General features: G+C 51.3%; 1 protein-coding gene and 1 long non-coding RNA gene across 3 annotated transcripts in view; one reads left to right on the top strand and one right to left on the bottom strand.

Moving 5' to 3' along the window:
- Positions 1 to 2,198: 2,198 nt before the first annotated feature.
- On the bottom strand, positions 2,199 to 16,513 carry POGK (pogo transposable element derived with KRAB domain). Of its 2 annotated transcripts, none has more exons than XM_074322235.1 (6): positions 16,359 to 16,513; positions 14,936 to 15,066; positions 9,545 to 9,671; positions 8,770 to 8,868; positions 6,035 to 7,507; positions 2,199 to 4,048 (listed from the first exon to the last, which is right to left on the bottom strand). In XM_074322235.1, the coding sequence occupies exons 2-5, from the start codon at positions 15,062 to 15,064 to the stop codon at positions 6,048 to 6,050; spliced, it is 1,815 nt and encodes a 604-aa protein (XP_074178336.1). In that variant the 5' UTR covers positions 15,065 to 15,066; positions 16,359 to 16,513; the 3' UTR covers positions 2,199 to 4,048; positions 6,035 to 6,047. The 2 variants fall into 2 exon arrangements, with proteins under 2 accessions (XP_074178336.1, XP_074178337.1); XM_074322236.1 differs by lacking the exon at positions 16,359 to 16,513 and adding an exon at positions 16,196 to 16,323.
- Positions 16,514 to 16,763: 250 nt separating this feature from the next.
- LOC141569343 (uncharacterized) overlaps positions 16,764 to 23,912 on the top strand; it is a 117,477-nt gene continuing 110,328 nt past the window's right edge. Inside the window, exons 1-2 of the long non-coding RNA XR_012492878.1 lie at positions 16,764 to 17,125; positions 19,404 to 19,480. This is a non-coding gene — a long non-coding RNA (uncharacterized LOC141569343). The remainder of the gene's footprint in view (positions 17,126 to 19,403; positions 19,481 to 23,912) is intronic.

Below are 23,912 nucleotides of genomic sequence, written 5' to 3'. Positions count from 1 at the left end.
CTGCGTTTACACTCGGTAATCTCCCCGTTCCTATGAAATACATTCCTAGCCTTTCAAATGATGAAGTGAAAATAATTTACATTTGGCAGTGTTTCTAATAACCAACTTTGTTCTTAGACATATGCTGCTTTTTTCTCAGGAGAGTGTTGGTGGATGTATAGTTGACCCTTGAACAAGGAGGGAGTCCGCCGACCCCAGGCACAGTCAGCAATCCACACCTAACTAAGTTTTTATCCCCAAAAACTTAGTTGTCCCTCGGTATCCGTGGGGGATTGGTTCCAGGACCCACCCACACCCACACCCCTATATAATGGTGTGAAACGGTACATACAGTCAGCCCTCCGTATCTGGGGGCTCCCAACCACAGATCTTAAACAGCACAGGTATTTATTGAGAAAAATGCCTGTATAAGTGGAGCCCCACACAGTTCAAACCCGTGATGTTCCAGGGTTACCCACGTTAAAGTGGGTTTCTGTGGGTTTAATAATATACGTACCAACATGTACACATGGTTTGCTGTCTGGATCTGTGTATTTGATTTTGTACTTTAAACATGACAAACAAACCTTTTGGGAGAAAACTTTGTTTATTAAACAGATAAGGAATGCTGCCTTCTACAAAAATATGAAAAGCCCTGCGTGATGAGACCTAGAGGCATTGCAAAAGAATGTAGTGGATGAGGAAGATTAAAAAGTTGGTTCCAACTAAGGTATATCATCTCCTTTTGTGATACGCAGATTAAGACTAAAAAGAGAAACTAAACAGTTTCAGTCTAGAAAGCCCATTAGAGGTTCAGATGAGATGACCCTTGAGTATTTTAGTGTTTGGAAGAATTGGAACCAATGTGTACCTTACTGTAGAGGTTGTGTCTTGGACTGTATGTCCTGGGCCGTAATGCTGAGTCTGTTCAATTTCATGCGTTCCATGATGCAGAGGCAGCCAGGGCCATGTCCTGCTGCCCATCTCAAGGGCAGGTTCCATCCAAGTCCAAACAGAAATTCCCCACGGCCCTCTAGGACCTGACCTAAGTCCCCAGTCACCTGCTCTGGTGGCACCACGCCACACCAGCGGGCTCCCTTGGCTCTAAGGGCAGGAAAGTAGAGAGATTCTTAGGAGGGTTTTCAAGAGCCCCCTGGAAGAGGTTCGGACACCTCGGTTCCACCAAAGGCTGGCTCCAGCTCCGGCACCACTGCCACCTGTGCAATCCTGAGTGAAACCATGAGTGCTTATTATCAAGTCTCACATCGAAAAATCGTGAGGAACAAAGCCATCGAAACCCGGTAATTTCAGCCTTAGCATAAGGCTTATTTCCTGCAGGGGTTTCAGCAACTCTTTCAGTTACAGGTGTATCCCTGCAAAACCAGGTTCACTAAGACCCACCCGACTTTACCCCGGGCACGTTTCATCACTGTGACCAGCCCTCACTGGGAGCCACCAAGCACAGCTCTGCAAACACTTCTCATTGCCTGAGGTGACTGCGCGATATTCTGATGGCATTTCAGTTACCCTCTGAATGATCACGCTGCTTTGACTAGAGATAAATGCCTCCATTTATCAGGGCTTTGACCCCTAGCCACATGCCTCCAGGCATGTAAAAGCATAAAGATGCCAGGTTTCAGGGGTCAGACTAGAGGACCCGGCCAACAGGCAGGCTCATTTCATTCTGAGGCCTTAAAAGGAAAAAGGTCTGGATTCTTCTTGGAGAGCAGACCACTACTTCTTGAATTTACAGGTAAATTGTCAGGACTAATCTTACTAAAAGCACAGTGAAAGGGCCCCTAGGTTCATCGTGCTTTCATCTTTAAAGAAATTTATGAACACAGGATGCTAAGTTTTCTGTGCGTCAACGTGCTCGCATGTTTTCACTCACTTAAAATCAATATCCTTTGATGGATTTCCTTCATGTGATTTTGGTAATGTACCATTCGTGACAACGTCCAAAACATGACTGACCGAGGGAAAAAGCTATTTATGCCAGGCCTCCCCCACCCCCCACTTAAAAGCCAGTTTAAAACCACACACATCATTTTCCCTCCCTTTGTCTTCAGAGACACCATATTACTTACACTGCCACCCTCTAAACAGATCCAAGGGTGGAACACATTGGTAGGATGGAGAACAGAGTGTAAATGATAGTTTGAAATGTGACTTTTTACAATACTCGAGGTAAATGACAAATAAAACCACCATAGCCGATGGTCTTTATTATCAAAGTTTATTGTTGGGGTCAGTTCCTATCTACTGGGAGACAGCTATGTGTCAGTGTGTGCTCTAGTAACTAGGGTACTAGCCATTCTGCAGACTAGTCGCACTGGGGCTGTCGGACATGGGTCGTAATTAGGTCAGTGGAAGCACGCGCCCAGGACCCTGACAGCAGAGCCATTACTCTCGGAAAGTTCCAGTGCCGTGCCACCTGTAAGGCATCTTCTATCAGCGGATGAGACTCACGGACGTGTTGGTGGAATGAATCAGGAGTTGAACCCATTCTCTACTCTTCTCTGCGAGAGAAATATGGCTCCAAGGCAGGAACCCAAAATCAGGGTTTAGAAAATCCTTTCAGCTCCCAAAAAGCAAGTAAAACAACGTCAAGAGGAAAAGTGCCAGGAACCAGGAAAAGGGAGGATAAATTAAGTGGAAGTGGAGGGAATGGAAACTTCTGGAATGCAAAGTAGCTGGGTATAGATGCCATTTGAGATGACAAAGAATACAGTACAGTCGCAAGTGGGGAAACAATTCAAATATTGAAAGTTATTCAGATACCAGAAATGAAGAGAGACTCCCCCTCTTGGAGGAAAACTGGTTTTAAAAAAATGAGAAAAGTGACTCACTACTAGGAAAATGAGTACCTGAGTAGAAATAGGTGTTTCAAAATGCCAAGAACAGTATCATACACAAATAAGCTGTCTATAGGACGGGAAAGTGGTGGTGGCCTGTTACCAGATTTGACATCGGAATGACATTTCCAGCAATGGCTTTGTCGGTAAGGTTCTGGCATATTTTCTGTAGCACAGATAGCTCTGAAGGAATGTTTTCATAACACTCGACTTATGTGGGAATGCAAATGACTAGCGTGGAAAAACTCAAAGACCTCCCCCCCATTCCTGCAGGGTGGAAGGAGTAGAATTCTCGAAACAGCTGTGGCTAAAGGCCCAAGCCCTCGCACTACCCTCGTGATAAAAGTGTTAAAGAAATTACCAAGTGTCAGGTGAGTCAGTGAACCTTGTACCATGGAGACAGCAGATGACGTGTGCTGACTTCTGCAGGCAGCTTGAGAAACTGAAGAACACGTATACTAAATGCTGCCCTACCATGAAATATAATAAGCACAACTAGGGCCGTTAAGTGAGACCCGGAAAAGGTCTAGCTGCCAACCAGACTGGGAAGATAAATGAGACAGCACAGGTTTGTAACCTGTACCTTCCCCACGAACCCAGTTCGTCTATAGAAAAGCCATCTGCTGGCACCAGGCCAGTACGTCTGAATTACCCTTAGTATGTCATTCTTCTAAAAGAGGAAATGTGTAAGTAGCAGATGTACGTCAATGACACGTTTCTACAAAGCCTTCTCCACAGTCTGGACCTGGACCTGCTGAGGACAGGCTCTACTCTTGGAAGCATCGTTAAAGGCAGAAGAAAATGATGACTTGCTTGAGGTTTTCTCCCCAGAAAAGGACACCGGTGGACTGGGGCTCGTATGATGAGTCTCTTGTTGAAGCTGAACAAACGGTCTCTTCTTCAGGAGCTACCTTCGTTCGTTCATCATATTTACAGGTTTCTTCTGATGGACATGTGGAGTCATCTCCAGGAGGAATGGGGCAGAAGCAGTTTCTTTCCCAGTCACGTCTCTGATGAAATGAAGGAGCCCAGACTTTTCAGACATCTGGCTGTGGGGCGGGTGGGGTGGGCTGTGTCCCGGGATGGGATGCACGGACGGCTGTCGGACCTGGCTGTTCCCGCCCCACGGCCTTTCCTGCTGCAACCTGTGCGTCCACATTGCGAGGAATCGTAAGGATTTTCCTGACCAACTGTTTCAAACACAGTTCCATGTGCTGGAAAACAGAGAACTTAAGTGTGAATTCGCCCTGGGATTTTAGACAGCAGATTTTAACAAGCATAATGATTCCATCAGTCAGAATTCCAGAGAGGAGGTAGTTTAACGCCCAAACGTGTCCTGGGTCCCTTGTTCATGTCGAGAGTCCCTAGCTACCTGTGTCACTTAGTGCGCTGCACAGACCGCTGTGGAAGTCCACAGCTCATGGGTGACACCGACAGACATGTCTACGTTCACAGATGCACCTAAGCGTCGCTTTGCTCCCTTGCCTCTTCTGGCAGTTTTCGATCTAGTCCTTTGGGTGGCAAATAGCTTAGAAAATTAAAATACAAATGCACACAAATGCTATCTAACGGGGGCAGGAGGGAAGAAAAGGTAAAATGAGAAAAGGGTAAAACTCACTGTAAGCCCAAGTGTGAGATCCAGTGGAGGCAGTAACATGGCTAGCAGAAAAGGGAGTGAGAGAGTAGGGGACATGAGGAAAAACAGCAATTTTGGTGATTTTGAACGTGGTAGTAAGAACGTCTCCTTGGCTCCGTGGTAATTCTAGGGATCCCACAATTACAGTGGGGTTCCGCGATAAGAGCACCACTTGATTTAGGGGCAATTTGAAGGAGACCTAAGTCACTCTTCGACTTCCATAGCATGAAGTGGGGTGGCAGAAGACTTCTATTAGCATTTCGTTTGGAGAAAAACGCACATAGGATGGGAACACCTAATTACACTTTAAGAAACAGAGTTTAGTCAAGATAGTGTAGGTCCTCTGTAAAAGAAGGAACAGCCTCGGGCGGCTGGTTGGCTCAGTGGTTAGAGCGCAGCGCTCATAACACCAAGGTCGCCAGTTCGATCCTCACATGGGCCAGTGAGCTGCGCCCTCCACAACTAGATTGAAAACAACGACTTGACTTGGAGCTGATGGGTCCTGGAAAAACACACTGTTCCCCAATATTCCCAATAAAAATTAATAAAAAAGAAAAAAAAGAAGGAATCGCTTCTTCATATTAAACACTGTTTGGAGGAACGAATTAATTGACAACTAGAGAAAGGAAAACGAGAAGGTAAAATGAATTGTTCTTTCCGTGTCTCCCCTCCTGTACATCGTTATTCTCTCTCAAGGTGGAGGGTGGGCAACTGTAGGCTCCTTCCACTAGTGTTATCTGTTAGTTCTCAACTCCCCACCTCCATTGAAAGCTGTTCCCCTTTTGTACTTGACTGAACATTCCAGGCCTGTCATCAGCCCCCACACTTAGCTGACTAGTCCTAGATATGCACCCTGTTTTATTACTATTTTTTCGGTGCAAAGGTTCCATTTAAAAATATCTTCCTTCAGACATCTGAAATTATTATAATTGCTCACTCAAGGTGAAGGTCATTATGAAAATAAGGTGATGCTTTAAAACACTTGCATTCCTAGGGAAAAGCAAGCACTCGCTATTATTGTGATTTCCTAGTGGGCTCCTGCCGACCAGGGCGGGACAGACCCGAGGCCCAGAGGACAGTCTGCAGGCCCCCTTGGTGGTCTCCCTCCGTCCTGGCCCTCCAGCCAGCACACGTGAGCACCGCTGTTCCCAGGGGATCAGGCCTACACAATGGCCCTGAGTGAGCAGCCCAATTGAGAAGGGAAAGAAAAAGTGGGCTTTTCAGACAAAACGCTTTGTTAACTCAGCGTTTGGACTATGCTCCTTCAGGCCCAAGTAGTTTCAGCATAACAGCTGTCAGATGCAGTGTCCCGGCAGCTCACTCCTTGTTCACGTTAAGTATTACATACAAGTGCTCCTGGGTCCAGGCCACAGAGCACAATATAAAGTGAGCCAAGCAACTAAAGTGCCATTTGAGGGAGAAAAACTGATGTCCTGTTACAGACAGGACCATGTTGTGGGCTCTGAGAGGCCTCGGAAAGAGAGGAAAAGAATGGCAAGGGAAGGTCCTTGTGGGGCACAGACATGTCACTCGGCGAGGGCGCGCGCGGACCCCGGCAGCTTACCTGGGCGGTCCCTTCAGTTGCTCTCCGCGTCACAGTCTTTGGGGGGTTCCCCACCTCCTGGCAACTCGCTCTCGATTTCCCACAGGACGTCATCTTCGTCTTCCAAGTTGCTGGAGATGTGGCACTTCTTGAACCCTTGGATGATGGATTCACTCGGGATGCTATTCCAGGCGACCATGACCCACTCCAGGAAGAGGCCGAGGGGCGGTTTCTTGGCATTGCCGGTGGGGCTGAGCGCCAGGTTGCCGGCCAGAAGCCAGTTGGAGTACTGGGCCCGCACGCTGTCGTTCAGCGGCTTGTAGACCACCACATCCAACACCTGCAGCTGCGAGGTCAGGCCCCCGGGGATGATGACCATGTCGGTGTTCATGTTCTCCATGGAGCTCTTCACCGAGTCGGTGGCGTGGCCCCGGAAGCTGTTCAGGATCAGCATCCCTCGCTGCTTGGGCGCCGCGCCCGTCCTGCGTCTCCACACCACTTCCAGCCAATCCTGCATCAAGTCCTCGGTCATCCAACCGTAGCGGTGACAGCGGATTTCCATCCCGCTGGGGAACTTCCCGGGGGGGATGTATGTGCCCCTTAAAATGATGTAGGGGGGCAATTTCCTGCCATCGGCCAAGACGCCGAGCATGGCTGTGATCTTCAGTTTCTCCCTGCCAGGTGTCTTCACCAAGACGGGCTTTTCACCCTGGTTGTCAACAGTCACCCTCGACGGCACCTCTAAACAAATGGGCGTCTCATCTGCATTTCCCATCTGAGCCACCTGGTAGTCATGTGCCCTGCGCAGAGCCAGGACGCTGCGCTGGTAGGTGACGAGTTTCTCCGTCAGGTCTTCAGGCAGTTGCTGGGGCACCGGCACCTTATGCCTCAGGGACAGGTCATACCTTCGCATCATGCGTCGACACCAACCCAGGCTGGCCTTGAACCCCTTCTCCGGAATGTTCATTTCCTGGGCGATCTCCAGAGCTTTCAGCTGCATGGCCTCCCTGGTGATGGGGTCCCCCTTGGCCTGCATGTACCGGACGTACTCCGCCACCCGCTGGTCCACCAGCGCGAAGCGCCCGTTCTTCGGGCCCCGGAACGCCCGCCGCATGGCGTGGGCGTTCTGCAGCTGCGGCTTCACCTTGCGCCAGTCCCGCACGTTCTTTTCCAGCACCCCAAACTGCTTGGCCGCCTGGCAGTTGTTGGTGCTCTCCGCGTACTCCACCACCATCAGCTTGAACCCCGCGTCGTAACTGCGGCGCATGCCTCGGCTGAACTGGAACTTGGCCGCCAGGTCGTCCGCCGCGAGCTCGTACCCCGGGAAGCCCATGGCCATGTAGAAGGGGTAGCCCTCGCTCCACTCGGGCAGCTCGGCGAGGTCCCGCGGCAGGCGGAGGCCAAAGCCGTCCAGGGGCTGCGGCTGGGGACACGGGGAGGCAGAGTGCATCGGGCCCACCCAGTCTGGGGGCTTCACGTCAGGCTCTTCGTTTTCTGGGAGACAAACAGGCGGGGGCGAAGGTAATGCCAGTAAGTAAAATGATGTCTCGCTTACTCCCTGATTTTTGGGTGGAAATGGCAAGAATACCTTAATCTGAGGTTCACTGAAAGCAGTAACCTTAAAAACAGGTACTGTTTCTTAAATCCTTACCCACGTGCCAATCCCCACGGATTACCACGTCTAAGTCTCACTAGGATCACTGAGAGTCACTGTTCCTTCTTTGCAGAGGGGGCTACAGAAATTAAGCACATCAGGGCGGCTGAGCTAGACAGTGGCAGATGTGGGAACAGGTACCATGCTGGGGTCACATAGTAATTTAAGGGCTATGTTTGGGCCCAAATAGTTTTTATGTGGCCGAGGAGCCAAACATAGCTCCTACTACCATAACAGCACAGAATCTGGATGTGGCATGGGCTGAGTTGCACCCCATGAACCAAGAAAATCTACAGCAAAAGCCACACTTAGAGTTAAGCTTCTAAGGCAGAAAAGTGGTAGAACTGGGCTTCATTGTGTGTTTAAATATGTGGAAGGTGGTCAAAGAACTGAGTATGATTCAGGGAAAATACCATATCTCACCCAAACCAAGATGCCCTCTTTTGCAAGATGCACCGTCATTTTAAGAGGCATTCTCAATTTCAGAGATGTTAAAGTGGTGGGGAGAAAATGTGTCTCAGAATCAATGAAATAAGGCATTTGACACTTACCTAGAGAGAAAGTAAATAAAAATTCTGGTTGTTACAAGTGGTGTTCATCCAATGCTACCCTCCTAACCATGTTTCTTGATAAAGGACCATGTGTTTCTTAGACCTGTTCGCTCAAATGTGTGCTATGCTTGGTGTCGTGCTTTCTATGCAGGATGAAATGGCCAAGGTGACCTAACTCTGGATGTGTGCTTCGTCACACGAGTTTCCTTAGAGGTGTAAGGGACACCGCTGAGGTGGCTCATTCACACAGGATGTATGCTGGACCAAATGCCACACAAGCTTCAGTTTGTTTCACCTGCACACTAGGCTGCACTTCAAGACTTCTTACCCATAGTTGACAGAGAAAGACATGGAGGCTCAGAGAGGCAAAAGAAGTTGCTTAAGGCCACACAGTAAGCACTGGGAAGGAGATTTTTAAACTCCAAAGCCCATGATCTCTCTGCCTCACAACCCTGCCTCACTCTCACATGCCCACAGAATGAATCCGGGAACTTAAACCCCACTTCATAAAGCCCCCCTGTGAGGGACGCTGCCTCGGTTTAACCGTTTACCTGCGAAGGTTCCTCCTGGGAGCTGCCATCCGTTGGAATTCTGAGGCTCCTCCTCCCCTTCCAGCCGAGAGATCATGTCCGGCTTCGGGAATGGGAATTCTGTTCACAGGAAGTAACGCAGGGAACCGCTGTGTGTTACTGTCTCAAAACACTGCCAGCATCAGCCCTTTAGAACACCTACCTCCACCCATCCTCTCAACATGGAGATTTATGAAAGACGGGGGGAAAAGGGCCTGGGATACTAAAAGAACAACTACGGAGGGACACAGGCCTGTCCAAGGGAATTCCTGGATCTCTGCTAATGAGGGCTGGTCCCAACAGCAAAAAAGAATGGCATTTAGCAAGGCAGTGGGTGGACGCAGCCACCGAGCTAGTCAACATTCTGACACCTGTACATGCAAACTGGGAAATCCCTCCAGACGGTAAAATTCTAATACGGGTATGAGTGCTGGGAGGGGAGCAAGGATTCCCCAAGCTTCTGAGGCTGACAGTGAGAGTGAGCTCCCCTCACCCCCGCCCCGTGACGACGTTCCTTAGGTTATGTCTGTTTTTGATGCGTATGCCTGGGCTGAATGAGGGGGTCCTGAGGGTGGCCCAAGTTGCTCAGTGAAAGGACACATATTCATATCCCTGCCTAAGTCCAACGGGCACAGGCATGGAGGGGACAGAGGCCAAGTGCAGGAGACAGGGGTGTTAGATATAGCAGAGAGGAGAGACCCGGGAACAAGTGTCTGGGCTCAGAGCTTCCAGGAGACAAAGGGACACAAAGCTTTACCCAGGGACAGGACAGTCTCGTAATTCATCCTCATGACTTCCCGGTAGAGCGCCTTTTGTGGCTCGGTCAAGACTTCCCACTCCTCATCGGAGAAATATATGGCCACCTCATCAAACAGGGCCGGCACCTGGAACAGAAGAGACCTTTCTCAATGGGCACACGCAGACCGACTCACACCCCCGTGTCACGGGGAGGGGCTTGGACCTGGGGAAGGGCCTGCCCACCCACACATGGCCACGAGGCACAGCAGGACACGAGCACACACCCCTGTGCCCCCTCAGTTCCCAGATCAAGGAGACAGCACCTCAAGAAAACGGCCCCCCCACCCACCAACTGTCAGGTCGGGAGACCCTCCTACAGGCAGGAAGGGCTGGTGACCCCTCATCTCCCTCTGGAGCCGGACACCAACCACACCCACCCCTGCAGCCCTGCTGTCTCCCTCAGGCACAGACCCGTAGCGGGGCTGGTTTGGTTCGTAAGCGCCATGGGAACACTGCTCTGCCTGGACCCCAGGGGTTCTCGGGCACCATCCTCCATCCCTCACTGGCCCTAGTGTTGGATTCTGCACCCAAAGTTAGCCAGGGAGGAGCCAGCGAGAGACGGGCCACCCGCCCGAGAGCATGAACAGGAGGCGAGATGCGCTAATGAGGGCTTAACTGTGTGTAACGAGCTACCAGAGCAAACGGTCTGCCTGGACCCCAGCAGAAAGCCCCACAGACAAGGGCTGCCCTCCCCGGCCCCACCCATCAACCCCAGTGTGAGGGGGCCCAGCAGCTAAAGGCAGCCAAGCCACCCAAACCAACCTCCTCTTATTTAGTCAACTATTGGCTTTTCTTTTGACTATGCTTTTTCTTTCGGTCACTAAAAATCCTTTTCCAAAGGCCATCGTATTCAGTGGTAAGAAATCACTGGGCCATTTGTTTCAGGCCTGTTACTTGGTATTACTGCTTTCAAAGCTGTTCCCAAAGCTGAATCAAGGGCCTGGGTGATTAGGATGGTTTTCATCAGCTTAGAAAATTCATTGCCTGCATAGCCTGCAGCTTCTTCAGGGGTCCGGCCATCAGTCACTCAGACATACTGGCCTTTCCTGCTGCTCCCGACGTCCACTTGTTCCCTCCCCACCCCCACAGCATCCCACACATAGGGATCACGTCCTAGAAAAGGCCCAGAACTGTGGCATGTATTTCCCTAGTAACAACCACATTTCATCAAGGAGGAAACGGGCTCAGAGACGCCTTGTTTCTGGTCCAAAGTCACACAGCCAATAAATGGCAGGCAAGGTGGAGATTTGGACTGGGCACCGTCTGACTTCCAGGCTCCAGCCCTTACAGACAACAGAGTGGCCTCCTCGGTGACCAGGCCTCCACTCTCCAGACCTCCATGCTCACCTCTGCTTGGCCACTGCAGCTCCCAGAGCCTTTCTCCGACCCTCCATGCCTTGGGGTCCCCACATTCCTGGACAGGCCCATACCCATCCTGCTTCCAGGACTCGGCCCAGATCTCACGTTCCCTGGGTAGCCCGCCCAGCCCTGGGCTGTGTGCCCACCTCCACGCCCCTGTCACGCCCTGGGCTCAACTCTCTGGTGACACTTATTATCACGCATGTTCTTTGGGTCACTTGTCTGCTCCTTCCAGCAGAATACAAGCTCACGGCGGGCAGAGCCTGGCTCTTCCGTTTGGATTCCCTCAGTCTAGGACACTTCCGGTATACAGCAATCACTTACACATAGTTTTGAATAGAAGATTTAGGCAAATACTCTCTGAATTTCCCTTCTCCTGCTCCACTTGGAATAGTTTCAAGTGATCATTAAATTTTATCTGTCACAAAACCAAGCCTATACTTCGGGGTAAGAGTGGCCCGAATCCCGAGTGTGAAATACCAGGAAGGACCAATGCATGGTCTCCATCCATCTGGAAAGCCAGTCAGCCAGGAATTTTCCACCGCACCCCTTCCCACTTCTCAGGCTTTCAAACAACCGCCCCCTTTTGGCCTTTTCTCTCCCTAGGAAATTCCAGATGTAGGCCATACCTATTTATAGTCCCTTTCCCTTTGCTGATAAAGTGGGACAAAAGACTGGCTGTCCTGTCATTTCAGAGGGGTTATCGCTCCTCGATCCGCTCGTAGAAGGTAACACGTCCCGGGCCTGCCTGGTAAAAATACCCGGGGCCCTGAAGTCGCGAGAAGGCGGCTGGAGGCGGGGCCTATTCGTCTCCTCCCGTCTGTGACCGACCACAGAGGATCTTCAGACAAGCCCACATTATGCTCCGCAGGCACACAGGGCAGCGGCTTAGAAATGCTGCCACAGCAGCCCTCTGTGAGAACGGAGCGAAGCTGCAGCAGGCCCTGCCGTGCATGCCTCCCCTCTCTCCACAGAGGCCTTTTATCTGGCGGAGCATAACAGAAGGCAACCAGGCCCAGCCCTGGGCCAGACTCAGAAGGCGGGCTGCCCAGGCTCCACCCCAGCCAGCCATCCTGGGCCTGGCAGGTAGGGAAACTCATTCCCGCCCTCCTCCCTGTCTCAGAACATCCAGGCCTCATCGGATAGGGGGCCTTCCTGCAGCCCAGCTCGGCCCGGCAAGCTGATGTCCAGGGGAGGTGCCCACAGCACTGACTCTGCAGGTCTCTGCAGGTCTCACCAGGGAACACAGTCTGTCCCCGTGCCCCGAGAATGCCTGCTGAATGCATGCCAGCATTGCGGGGGCACGGCCTCTCAGAGGTTTAGATATGGTACCTTACTGAATGCTTTAAATAATGTAGGGATACGGGGACCACTACCCCGCTTTCAGGGGTGAAGAAACAGCTGCTGAGTCACGTGCACAGTGCCACAGAGTGAGAAAGTCTGACTCCAACGCCTGTGCTTTCTCAGGCCATCGGGCCTCCTACGCATGGAGGCTGCAGGGAGCCTGGGGCTTCCTGTGGGGAGATGAGCCAGCCTCGTCCCTCAGAGCCACTAAGGACAGGGAGAGAGAGAGAGAGCTCAGACTCCCGCCAGGCACACCATGCCCTCCTGGTGGCCCTGCCCCTGCCTGGCCCATTTCTCACCCCAACTCTGCCCACGGCTCTCCTCTGAGCAGCCCGTGCCTTCCGGGGGCCTGTTGTGCAAGCCCCCACCCTCCCCTTGGCTGCTCCCACTCACAACTAATGCCCAGTTCAAAGGACACGTTCCCTTTTCTCTACTTGAACTTGTACTCTGACTCCAATTCTCCTATGGAACATTATCCTAACACACAAAACGTGCATATGTTTGCAAGGTTTCCACCGATCACGCTAATTCTCCACAAAAACACACATTTAAGAACCGGATTCTTTCCTTCCCCTAGTCTGATGCCTTCGGCAGGGTTTTTCAACATAGCACTACTGACACTTTGGGCCAGGTAAGTCGTTGTTGTGGGGCTGTCTGTGCACTTGACGTTTAGCAGCATCTCCCCAGGACAGGCCAGTAGCATCTCCCACTCCCCAACCCGCACCGCGAGTCCTGACAACCCAAGGTGTCTCCAGACGCCAAATGTCCGCAGGAGGGGAGGACGCAGAATTGCCCACTGCTCAACACCAGGTCCATGCTTGCCTTCTCCAGGAAGCCTCCTGACTTGTCCAGCCTGAATGCAACCCCCCAAGCTGACTTCCCCCACGACACCCCGAATACTGGACTTACTCCCCTGTCTTCCTCATGAGACCAGCACCTTCGCAAGGCTGGGGGTCTCGCCTCAGTACCACCCACTAACTGCACGTGGACGGCAGGCTGCCTGGAGGCCACGCCAGCCCCCTTCCTCCAGCTCCTCTGTCACTTCCCACTTTCCAGGTGGAACACGGTCTTCACCTTGTACTGTTCTCCATCCCTACACACTCAGACGCCTGGGTGGGCCAAAGCCCAGGGCTCCTGCTGCCTTGAGGTGGTGCTCCGAGCTACCTGGGACTGACTTCTGCCCTCCCACCCCTATCCCCCCCGCCATCTGCATAGATCAGAACCAGGAAGATGACAGGTGGGCAGAGAACACAGAAGAGATGGAGCAGTGCAGCCACCATCGCTAGAACGGCGAACCAGAGCCCGGTGGTATGTTTTCTATTTTGTATTATTACTATTGAGGTATAACGTACGCACAGCAAAACACACAACTTTTAAATGTCCAGCTCCGGAGGCTTTTCAAAGACAAATGTCAGTGTACATGGGTACCCTTGGGGCAAAGCAGATAACCTCCCTGCACCCCAGTTCCCTCACGTGAGAGGGGACCTGGCCCGGATGACCTGGGAGCACCATGACCCTATGAGGACACATCTCGCTGGGAACAAGCAGTATTGTGTACTCTACTGATGCTCACAAGCAAAGGAAAACTACGCAGAGAAAAGCAATGCCAACTTGTTGCTTATTTAAAACGTTTACCACTCATAACCACTCATCATGAAGTCCAGGAAGGACTGTGAAAAATTACACCTAAGTACAACGATCCATATCTGTTGCATTGACATTTTGACAAGCTCACCCCAATTCTCTCACACTGTTCTGTTTGGAAGTGTTCCATATTCCCAGCTGCCTACCACCCCAGTCGCCCCTCCAGGCCAGCTGGAAATGCAGCTCTCCTCATGCCAGCTCAGTGCCCAAGTCTTGTTTCAAGTGGTCCCCTTCAACCAGCAGCAGGTGACAAGGACGCTCTCCTTGCCCAAACTCAAGTCAGGCTCCTCTGAGCCCTCTTCCCACAAGGCCTCCCTCTGGGCTCCCGTCCTGTTCCCAGCCTGCCTAGCCCAGTTTTAGCAAGAGTCCTGCTCAGTCAGTTGAGAAAGAACCCCTCCCACCCTGGACATCTGATCCCCCTGACCTGCCTTCTGCAAGAATCCTGTTAAATTAGTTTAGCAAGAATCCCCCATCCCCGCTGTCTCCTCTTAGTACTTTTCCACCCACAGACCCCTCCACTCTGCCTCTCGGCTACAAATCCCCACGTGTCTTTACTGTATTCGGTGTGGGGCCCAATCTCTGTCCCCTATTGTGACCGTCTTGACATCTACCTCAATAGTTCTGAATAGAGTGTTCCTTACCTTTGTAACAAGTGCCAGGTCATTTTTTTCTTTAACATAGGTCAGCGGGCACTTAGTTGGTGTCGACAACAACATGCCTGGCATGGTGTAGGGGACCCAGGGGACAGGAGAGAGACTGGGTGGTGGCCTCTCGGACTTCCCATCCTGACGGTGATAAGCTACATGGCTGGCGCTCAGGTAACCAGCGCCTCCATTCTTCACAGCCTTTTAAAGCCACAGCACTGTTTTCTCAGGAATGCAAACACAGGCCTGGGCTGAGCTATTCTTACTTCCTCTGTGTGCCCAGGAGAAGGCCTACCGCAAGGCCTGGCTGCCAGGCCTGCTCCCACAGCTGTGTGCGGACCCCACAGCTTCTCACTCACCCATCCGCCTTCTGAGATCCGGACCTTCTGCATGTCTGTCGGGCCATCCTCCAGTTCCCGGCTCCGAATCTCTTCTTCCTCTTCCTCTACTTTCAGGGTCAAATTGAGAGGGCAGGCTGTGGACTCCATGTCTGCAAGCAAGATTCGGTTCAGAAATATCAGGCGCTGGTGTGACCTCTTCAAAGCCCCAGCTGGAGGCGGCTCAGCCTACACAAACCTCTGTAGCCTGAGCACTGTCAGGCTGGAATGAAGGGAGGGGACTGAGCTGGGCCCAGGCTTCAGGAAAAGCACCAGGAAGCTGGAAGGGGATGCATTTAATTATGATAAAGCAAAGCGAGGGGCTGCATGCAGAAGGCGTTAGCTGGCTGCCTTCAAATATTTCAAAAGCTATCTGTGGAAGAGAGACCGGACTAGTTCTGCTGAGACCCAAGGGCAGAACCGGCCGGTGGGTAAACATTCCAGAAGAGTGCATCCAAAGGCAGAATTCTCGCACAGCCAGCGCCACCCAAACATGGAATCAGCAGCAGGAGGGGGCGTTGGCTTCCTATCGGTGAAGGTGTTTGAACACAGACAGGAGGACACTTGCTCAACCGGGCTGTTCCTACCGGCCAGTTAAGCGTCAAGAGGTTTGGTGGGCCGGGAATCCCCATCACCTGGATATCCAGATTCAAAGGTTCTGTCCCTGAGCCGGTTCAGAAAATAGAATCATTCTGGAGTCAGTGCCACACAGTGAGGGGTAACGCCTGGGTACCCAACAAGGTGCATTAACCTGGCGGCGCCCGGCCTGGGCCCAGCCAGCGGCACTGCCTGGCTGCCCAGCGCAAATGCCCACTTGTGCGGAGCTCGGAGGTCGGTACAAAGGGCCGCGCTCCTGCCCTCTGGGGGCGGGCAGTCCCTAGGTGTGCGGTGAGAGGGCATCCTGGGGGCCGCATCCTCCCGGGCTGCCAGAGAAAAGATCGCTCCCGAGTTCAAAGTCGGCTTCTTCCATATTTCCAGAAAGGACGACACGAACGCGACAGGGAGGAGTCTGGGGTGCGCGGAATAGGCTTCTCACCCACGGAGATGGGGCCCCAACTTGGCCGCGGCCTCTCCACCGGCTCCTGGGCAGTGGGTGGGGAGTGGAGGGCGAGGTGCCCGCGGCCAGGCCTCCGCCCGCCGCCCGCGTCCCCGGGCTGCTCGGGTCTCTCCAGCCATCTTGTCCCATTTCCCTTCTCTGCGGCCCCCGCGCGCCCCGGCCCGGCCCGGCCCGGCCCCGCGCACCTGCCGAGCGCCGGCGCCGCCCGCCTCCCGCGGGCCCGCAACAAAGGCGACGGCGGCCGTGCAGCTGCAGCCTCGGCCCCCGCCCCGCCGCGTCGCCCCGGCCCCGGGAGGGTCCCCGCCCGGGCCCCGGAAGGGTCCCCGCCCCGACCCCGCGCGCACTCACCGCAGGGCCGGCGGCCGGGGCGCGGACCGGGGCGCGGGCAGACGCCGAGGGCTCCGGCCCGGCTGTCACAGCGCCATCCCCGCCGTCTCTCTGGCTGCCCGAGCGCGCGGCCCCTCGGGAGGGAACGCGAGGACACGTGGTGGGAGAGGGAGGGTCCGGCCGCGAGCTGAGGGTGTTGGGAGGCGAGGGGCGGAGCGCCGTGATGTCAGCAGGCCCGGCGCCGGGGGACGCGCCCGCGCCCGCGCCCGCGCCCCCCGTCCTCCCGCGGCTTCCGGCCGCTCCGCGCGCCCCTCCCGGCCCGGCGCGGCGTTCTCCGCTCCCCCCGCGCTCCCTCGCCGGCCCGCAGCCCTGCTCCCGGTGCGCTCGGCCTCCGGTGCCCTGTGCGCGACCTCAGGTGGAGGCGGCGGGAAGAGCCCGGCTCTGTGTTTGTAACCGAGTGTGACCTGGGTGCACACGCTCCTGTGCTCACGTGCGCTCCCCAGTGGTTTGCACCCTGGGCGCCCTCGCCCGCTTCGAGGAATGCTCGCGCAGAACCCACCCGCCAGGGGCTGCAGGGGCTGTGCGTGACGTTTGGGACGATCCCGCTGGTATTCCCGCAGGCGTGCGTGCACAACTTCGTAATATACATGGAGAAGGAACTTCCTGGTTTGTGGACTTGTTGCCTGGTGAATCCCGGCATGGAATCTCGCGAACGAAGCGTCCAGAAGGACCCTCTCCGCAGTGTCCCAGAGTTGTTTGCTTGCAGCTCTGTGGACACTACAACAAAAGTGAGTGGAGAAGCCCGGAAGCCCTTCTCGTTCCAGAACAAGATTCTGAGTTTGGGATTTTGTTGGAAAGGCGTTAAAGGGAAAAACACGATTATTCTGACGCTTGTTAAAATGCAAAGGAAGACTTCATTTGGGATTGTGGAGCTAGGTGTCCAGACTGTCGCAATAGGGAGAGATGTCGCGCTTCACTGAATGCAGCAAAGACTAGTTGGAGAATTACAGCCCGTGAACAGAGTGACAGGGTCAGGGGTGGAGATTTACTAAGAGGAGACAGGCAGGTAGAGGGTTTCCTGCTAAACAGATTTAACAGGATTCTTGCGTTGGCAGGCCAGGTTGATCAGACAGATATCAAGGTGTGGGGACGGGGGTGGGGGTCCTCTCTAAACTGACTTAGCAGGATTCTTGCTAAAACTGGGCTGGGTAGGCTTAGGACAAGAGTGTACGTGTGCACCCAAGACAGAAGCCTAGTGGAGAAGAGGGCTCGCGGGAGCCTGTCTAAAATTTGGTGGAGAGAGTTTTGTCAAACTTTTCAGACTGTCCCTGAGACTTGCGTGCCTGTGGGAAGGATCTCTCTGCCAAGTTTTTGTGGCCGTTTCGACTGTGTTTAGACATGCATTTTACTTCTCCCTGCCACTGGAGAGGCTGCTGTAGAGCTCTTCATACGTAAAGTATGACAGACATCTTTGAAGTGTAATTATTTCTGACAACCAAGACCTGAGAAGGTCTCCTCCTCGATGGATGGAGAACATTCAATATGGGAGAGAGGAGCTGTTAGAAATTTTTGTCTGAACGAACAGCTCTTCTTGTGTGTAAAATTCGCATTTTTAGAGCAGGGGTGACATGTTAGCTCACATTGATTGTCATTCCTGTCTTAGCTTTTCTGAGGAAATGGCTGGTTGAGATGGAAAGGTGACGGGGGTGTCAGGAAGGAGGCAGAGGGGGGTGTCACTGGCAACTCACCTTCTTACAAAAAAGTCTGAAGACGGGTTATGAGCTAACCAAAGGAATATTATGTTAGGGGATATAGTCTCTGAGAGGCCGCATGTTCTCACGGAGCTTTGCTTAGGTGTTCCCTGGCAAGAGGCCAACCAGTGGTGACCCACCTGAATCCTTGACTTTGAACCCACAGCCACATGATCTCACTTATGGTCATGGGACCCAGCTTTGCACAAATGCATAATTCCCAACAAGACAGTCATAGGAACAGAGTGCTGGAGCAGGTCCATGTGTAAGTGGCTTTGTGAGTCAGGTCAGGTCACTGATCTCGGCCTGGGTCTCCTCGTCTTCAGAAAGATCAGTTGAACAGGTGTTGTCCGAGTGTCCCCTTCAGCCCTGTCATTCAGCGATTCCATTCTCAGGAAGATTTCATCTTAGTCTGAATGGCGAGTGACGGAAGCTAGTCCTTGAGGCTTTGACACTTTAGGAGGACGGATTTCTGTGGGTGGCTGGTTGGTTAATAAATATAAACAGAGTACGTAAGGAACCAACACTAGTTCTTTAATGGTGCTAACGGAAAGACTCCATCGTCCCTCCTCTGAATTACTGCAGTACACAAGCCATAGGGATTTTTAAAAGGCCACGCCCCACAAAATACCCACAGTGAACTGTAGTGTCTCCTGGTGAGTGCACGTTTCCGACAGGCAGCAGAGGCTGCTTGGCCCTGGGGTAGCCTAGCTCCATTCCTCAGGGACTGAGGTAGATTGAATTACTGGTCCTGATGCCTCGTATCCCCGTGGTAGTACACCTTGCTGTGATGGAGTGCTGTGAGCTGAGGTCTCGTGTGTGCAGTGTACTTCAGTGTCCCTGCACTTGGCCAGGCCACGTGACATGCTTTGGCCAATGGAACGTGGGTGGAAGTGATTGTGTAACTCCTACAGGTCACATGTTTCCACTTGCACCTCTGGGAGCCATGACAAAAACATGCCCAGGTAGTCATTGCCCCTCCGGCCTGGGCTCCAGAATGACACCTGTGCTACACGGCCATCCTGTGAACAGGAGAAGCTGCTGAGTCTCAGGGTGGCTGGTTATGTGGCATTTTTGTGGCAATAGCTAGCTGAGACAGTGAGAACAGGCAACCTTGGAGTTAGGGCTCCCAACGTTGGCTCCCATGGGGACACTGAGGCAGGGGAAAGGAGAATTGCTGTTTCATGGTAGAATTTCTCAGACATGTGGACAAGGAAACTCCTAGATTGGGAGGGGAGGAGGAGAGAATCAGGTGGGGGGATGGCATGTCACTGCTGATGGTATCTTTCTCTTTCCTGGGATGCTGGCACTTCAGAAGATGACAACATGACCTCAACTTTAGATATGTGCCAGGAAAGCCTCAAGATATTCCTGGGAGATCTTGATAAAATGGTAAGAGAAACCCTGTTCTGGACAGTTCTTGGAAGGGCTTAGGAGGTTCCTGGAGAGGCGGTGTGTGGTTAGAGGACCTCAGAGGGCTAAGGAACACTTAGAGGTTTATCTAGAAAGAAAGATAATTCTAATACTGAGTGTACTACTAGCTACCGGAACAAACAGTTCCGTATAAACAGTTCCAAATGTATAAATGCTCAAACAATCAAAATTTATTTTTCATTCACTACTAGTCCTTTGTGGGTGTTTCTGGCCCATAGGTGACTCTCCTCCACACTGTGATTTAGGGATCCAGGTTCCTTCTGTCTGGTGGCTGTGCCATCCCTCCAGCCTGTGGTTTTCTTCATCTGCCAGAGTGAAGGGGAAAGAGCAAATGGAAAAGGCACACCTTTTTCTTGTCCCTAAAGTAACACACATCTCTTTGGCTTACATGCCATTGATTAGGATCAGTTACATGGTGACATTTATATGAGAAGGGGCTGGGAAATACCGCGTGTCTGAGCAGTGACAGCTCCACACGTGGACAAAGGGAGCCTGGGTTTTTATCTCTGCCATAGGGATGCTTTTTCTTTCACCACTTTAAATTAAAAAAAACAGTGCAACCATATTTTTCAATCCCCAAATCACAACGCCCAATGTGACAGATTATGAGATGAGAGTGGATAAACAGTAAGGTGGCTTATTTGAAATTGAGACCCTCGAATGATGTGAACGATGCTCATTCTATGAATGCAGATGCTTTGAATTTAATCACTTGTTTTGAGGTGAGTGCAGTGTGCTGTCATGCGCAGGAATTCACAGGAGCAGACCATGAACAAGCTGCTCACAGAGTTCTGTTTGACCCCACGGGGGTGGTAGCTCCGCGGCTGGCCGTGGTCCCCCGTAGGGTCAGTTTGTAGGGCCTGAGGCTGCACCCCAAAGACTGAAGCTGTGTCCCCAGTTCTGTCAACAGTGTGTAAGAAACTACCAGAGCAAAAAGAAGATGGGAAAAAGGAGGAAAGAATTAGATTCGCTCATATAATGTAGGCATCAGAGTGGGTATTGTTATTCCCACTTTACTGGAAAACAAAAATTGAGACTTTGAAATATGAAGTACAGATCCACGCCCCTAATGGCAGGTCGGGTGTTATTCATCCCCAAAGACGGTTGCTTCATTCTTTTTCTTTTATGCACAGTGGTATTTCCCTGGCCTTTGTGCTATCACCTTGGGTGCATTCCTACACGTGAACCTCTTGAAACACTGCCTGGCATAGGGGAAACACTGAGCAGTGTGTTTGGAAATTCCCCCATCCCCCCCTACACGGCCCTCCCCCCCCATACTGACACCAGTGGCCCAGACACACACAGGCATTGACCCTTCAGACCACTTTCACCCCCAATTTCTTATTTGATCCTTGCAACAATCCCATGATGAGAAAATTGGGGGTCAGGTAGATTAAGCGCTTTTCCATGATAATATCGGCTGGAAGAGGCATCCTCACTGGAGCCCCGCCCCTTTCCCCATGCTGCCTCCTGCTCCCCGCACCGAGCCCAGGTAACCATGGCGCTTTTTTCTCTGGAGTGTCTAGTTGGTCTCTTATTTGAGGATGGCGCTTTCGAAACTAGAAGGAAGGTGGCCCCACAACTTGTAGCCATCTGCCTTGCAGAGTGAGGGAGGGCTGATGGCGTCCTCTGCTGGCCATTCCGAGTAGGGCAAGGGCTCTGAACAAAGGCTGGGTGTGCCAGTGAAAGGTCACCATCCCTAAATTACTCCCAAGAAGTGGATACTGTAGGTAAAAGTCCGATAATAAGCCAGGAAGCAAGCTCTGAACGAATTCATTTTCCTTACTTGTTATTTGTAGCATCACCAGGAAAAAGAAAACACTGTAAGATTTTGGAAATTCAGGTGAGATTATTAGAAGTAATTAAGAATTGTATTTGATATATATGTATATATGTGTGTGTGTCTGTGTGTGTGTGTGTGTGTATATGTATGTATGTATTTGTTTTGCTTTTTTCATGTTACAATGAGCCTGGACTTTAGAATCAGACACATGAGGAATCTAATGCCAGTTCTTCTATTGATCAGTGTTTTGACTTTGGGGAAATTGCCCCTCACTTCTCTAGCCTCACTTTCTCCTTTCTTGAAGAGCAGATGAGCACATTTAGTTCCTTCCACAGTGGGCGCTCAGGGGGAAAATGAAAAGGAAGAGAGCGAGGAGACAGACGTAGTGAGCATCAGACATGCTTCCTGTGGACTACCTTAATGGAAAGCTATATTCAACTTACAACATTTTTCATTAACTCTTCTATTCCGACTTTTGCTACTTCATCTTTTTAGACACATACCAATTATGGAAATTAGTGAATTTGTCCTTAAAAGTGGCCACCTACAGATTTCTGTAGCCACCGGGAGAAAAGGCACCCTCCTACAAAAGAGGAACCCTTTCCATCCCTGGGACATGAACCAAAACAAACAAATGAAAGACCAAAGCCTTTCTTTAACCCTTTAGCACCTGTGTCCCACGGAATGGCTTGGGGCAGAGCTGGCAGATCAGGGAGGCATCCTGGAACAGGTGGAGTTTGACACGAACTTGAGTGTTAAGTTAAATACATAGAAACGTGGGAATGAGTCCCTCACAGGCCTGGAGATTTACAAAAGGGATCAAAGGCTAGTGGGTTGAAGGGAGAAAGTAGTATACGGGAGACCAAAAAGATGTGTCAAGAGAAGCCATGAGAAAGAGCCCGTTTGGTGTGCAAAATTACATTTATAATTCATGGAAACGTCAGAGCTCTTACAATCTGATGAAAGCTTCTAGACGCTTATCGTTAACTCATAAAAATAGCTAAGCAATGATATCACTCACGTATGCTCCATTATTAGAGCCATTAGAATGACCAGATTAATAAATGAAGCAAGCACAAGTGGGGTATGGAGCTCATTAAAGCTTTCTATCTGCACGCTGTACCTTTCCTAGTTTCAAGACAAGACTCATCCAGGGACAAGGCGTATTCTGAGCCGCTCTCAGACGCCAGCTGGCGTGGTCTCGTATTAATCTCGCTGCCGTAGAAGCCTACACACTTAAGTGCATTGCATTGGTTTACCCTCTGCCCTCTTCCCTGAACTAACATCTGTCCCCGGTCTGTTCTGTCCATAACGGCTTAGGTATCTGCATCCATTTACCTCCTAGCACATTACTTATCTGCTGCTAGCAATGAACGCTGTGTTTGACTTCAGCCTACCCAGAGGGAGACTTAATGTCCTGCTCAGCTCTTGCCAGACTGCACCTCTGGGGGTCACTTAGCTTGATAACCCAACCAGTGGCTGAGATTGTCTTAAAAATAAACAGATTCCTGCTTCAAATAACAGTGCTGCCACTCTTGCCACAGTCTGAATTTCACCAGGACGCTGGAATTTCTCTTGTTGAAGGGCGGATCCTCCCACCGGGTCCATTTTTCTTGTCCCCTTTCACCCGCTCAGTTTGGGCTTCCTGTCTCTAGCCTCACTAGACCACGTTGCTAAAGGTTTAGCGGGTTTTAACCCTGAGCCTCAGAAGTTAAGTCTAAACTAAACATTAAGTAGAGGAGCAGTTCTCAAAGCCTAGTTCCCAGGCTCTGGTGGGTCCCTGAGCCCTGTTCAGAGAGTCTGGGTGGGCGGGAGAGGGGAGAAACTTTTCATAATTACATTGATTTAGGTTGTCTTTTTTACTTTAGTGACATTTGCACTAGTGGCATGAAAGCAATAGTCGGTGAAAGGACAAACACAGGCAGTGGTACCACGCAATGCTAGTTGTCATGGCATTCTTTATCGCCACCTAACAATGACCTTGGGCCATTCCGAAATATGATGGTTTTTTTGGGAAAAAAACGCTTGTGTAATTGTTTAAGCTGTAAGCTAAACTTATGGCTTTTCTCATGTAACACCAATTTTATTTGAAAGAATGACTGACATATAAACTACGGTTATTTTGACTTGGGTACTTGTCAGACATTTCTAAAAACAAAACGGACGAAGTAAGTCTGTCTCTTCAAGGAAAACAACTGACAGCATTTGTTGTCAATGATAAAATTAGAGCATTCAAGCAAAAAATTTGAATATTGGAAAATTGTACTTGCTGCTTTCAGCTTGCTAGCTTCCCAATACTTCAAGGCATTTCTGAGGAGAAATGCGATTCTTAGATGTTGTAGAATGATAGAATGCCAATGTTTGGGAAATCGTTGAACAACTCAGGAAACCAGTATTTTCTAAGTGACCAGTACATGATGCTACAAAATCATGCGTAGTGAAAAGACATGTTCAAAGTGCAGGATAGCCAAAAGGATTTTAGTGTAATAAGACCACAAAAAGTCAAAAAAAGAAAAAATAAAAGACTACAAAAAATCCGTTGAGGCAGTTCCAGGTTTTACTGCGATCAACCTGTAAGACACTACCATTCGTCAAGTTTTGTTTTAA

This window comes from Rhinolophus sinicus, linkage group LG17, assembly GCF_036562045.2.
Source record: "Rhinolophus sinicus isolate RSC01 linkage group LG17, ASM3656204v1, whole genome shotgun sequence".
NCBI lineage: Eukaryota > Metazoa > Chordata > Mammalia > Chiroptera > Rhinolophidae > Rhinolophus > Rhinolophus sinicus.
Note: the sequence above shows the minus strand (reverse complement) of the source record. Positions and strands in the feature narration are given on the sequence as shown.

What these genes read in the sequence shown, in the direction of transcription:
- POGK (XM_074322235.1), bottom strand. Translation starts at nt 15,064, where the DNA reads ATGGAGTCCACAGCCTGCCCTCTCAATTTGACCCTGAAAGTAGAGGAA. An exon ending in CGAGACTGTCCTGTCCCTGG is followed by an intron (nt 8,869 to 9,544) that starts GTAAAGCTTTGT and finishes TCCTGTGAACAG; the next exon opens with AATTCCCATTCCCGAAGCCG. An exon ending in CCCAGGAGGAACCTTCGCAG is followed by an intron (nt 7,508 to 8,769) that starts GTAAACGGTTAA and finishes TTTGTCTCCCAG; the next exon opens with AAAACGAAGAGCCTGACGTG.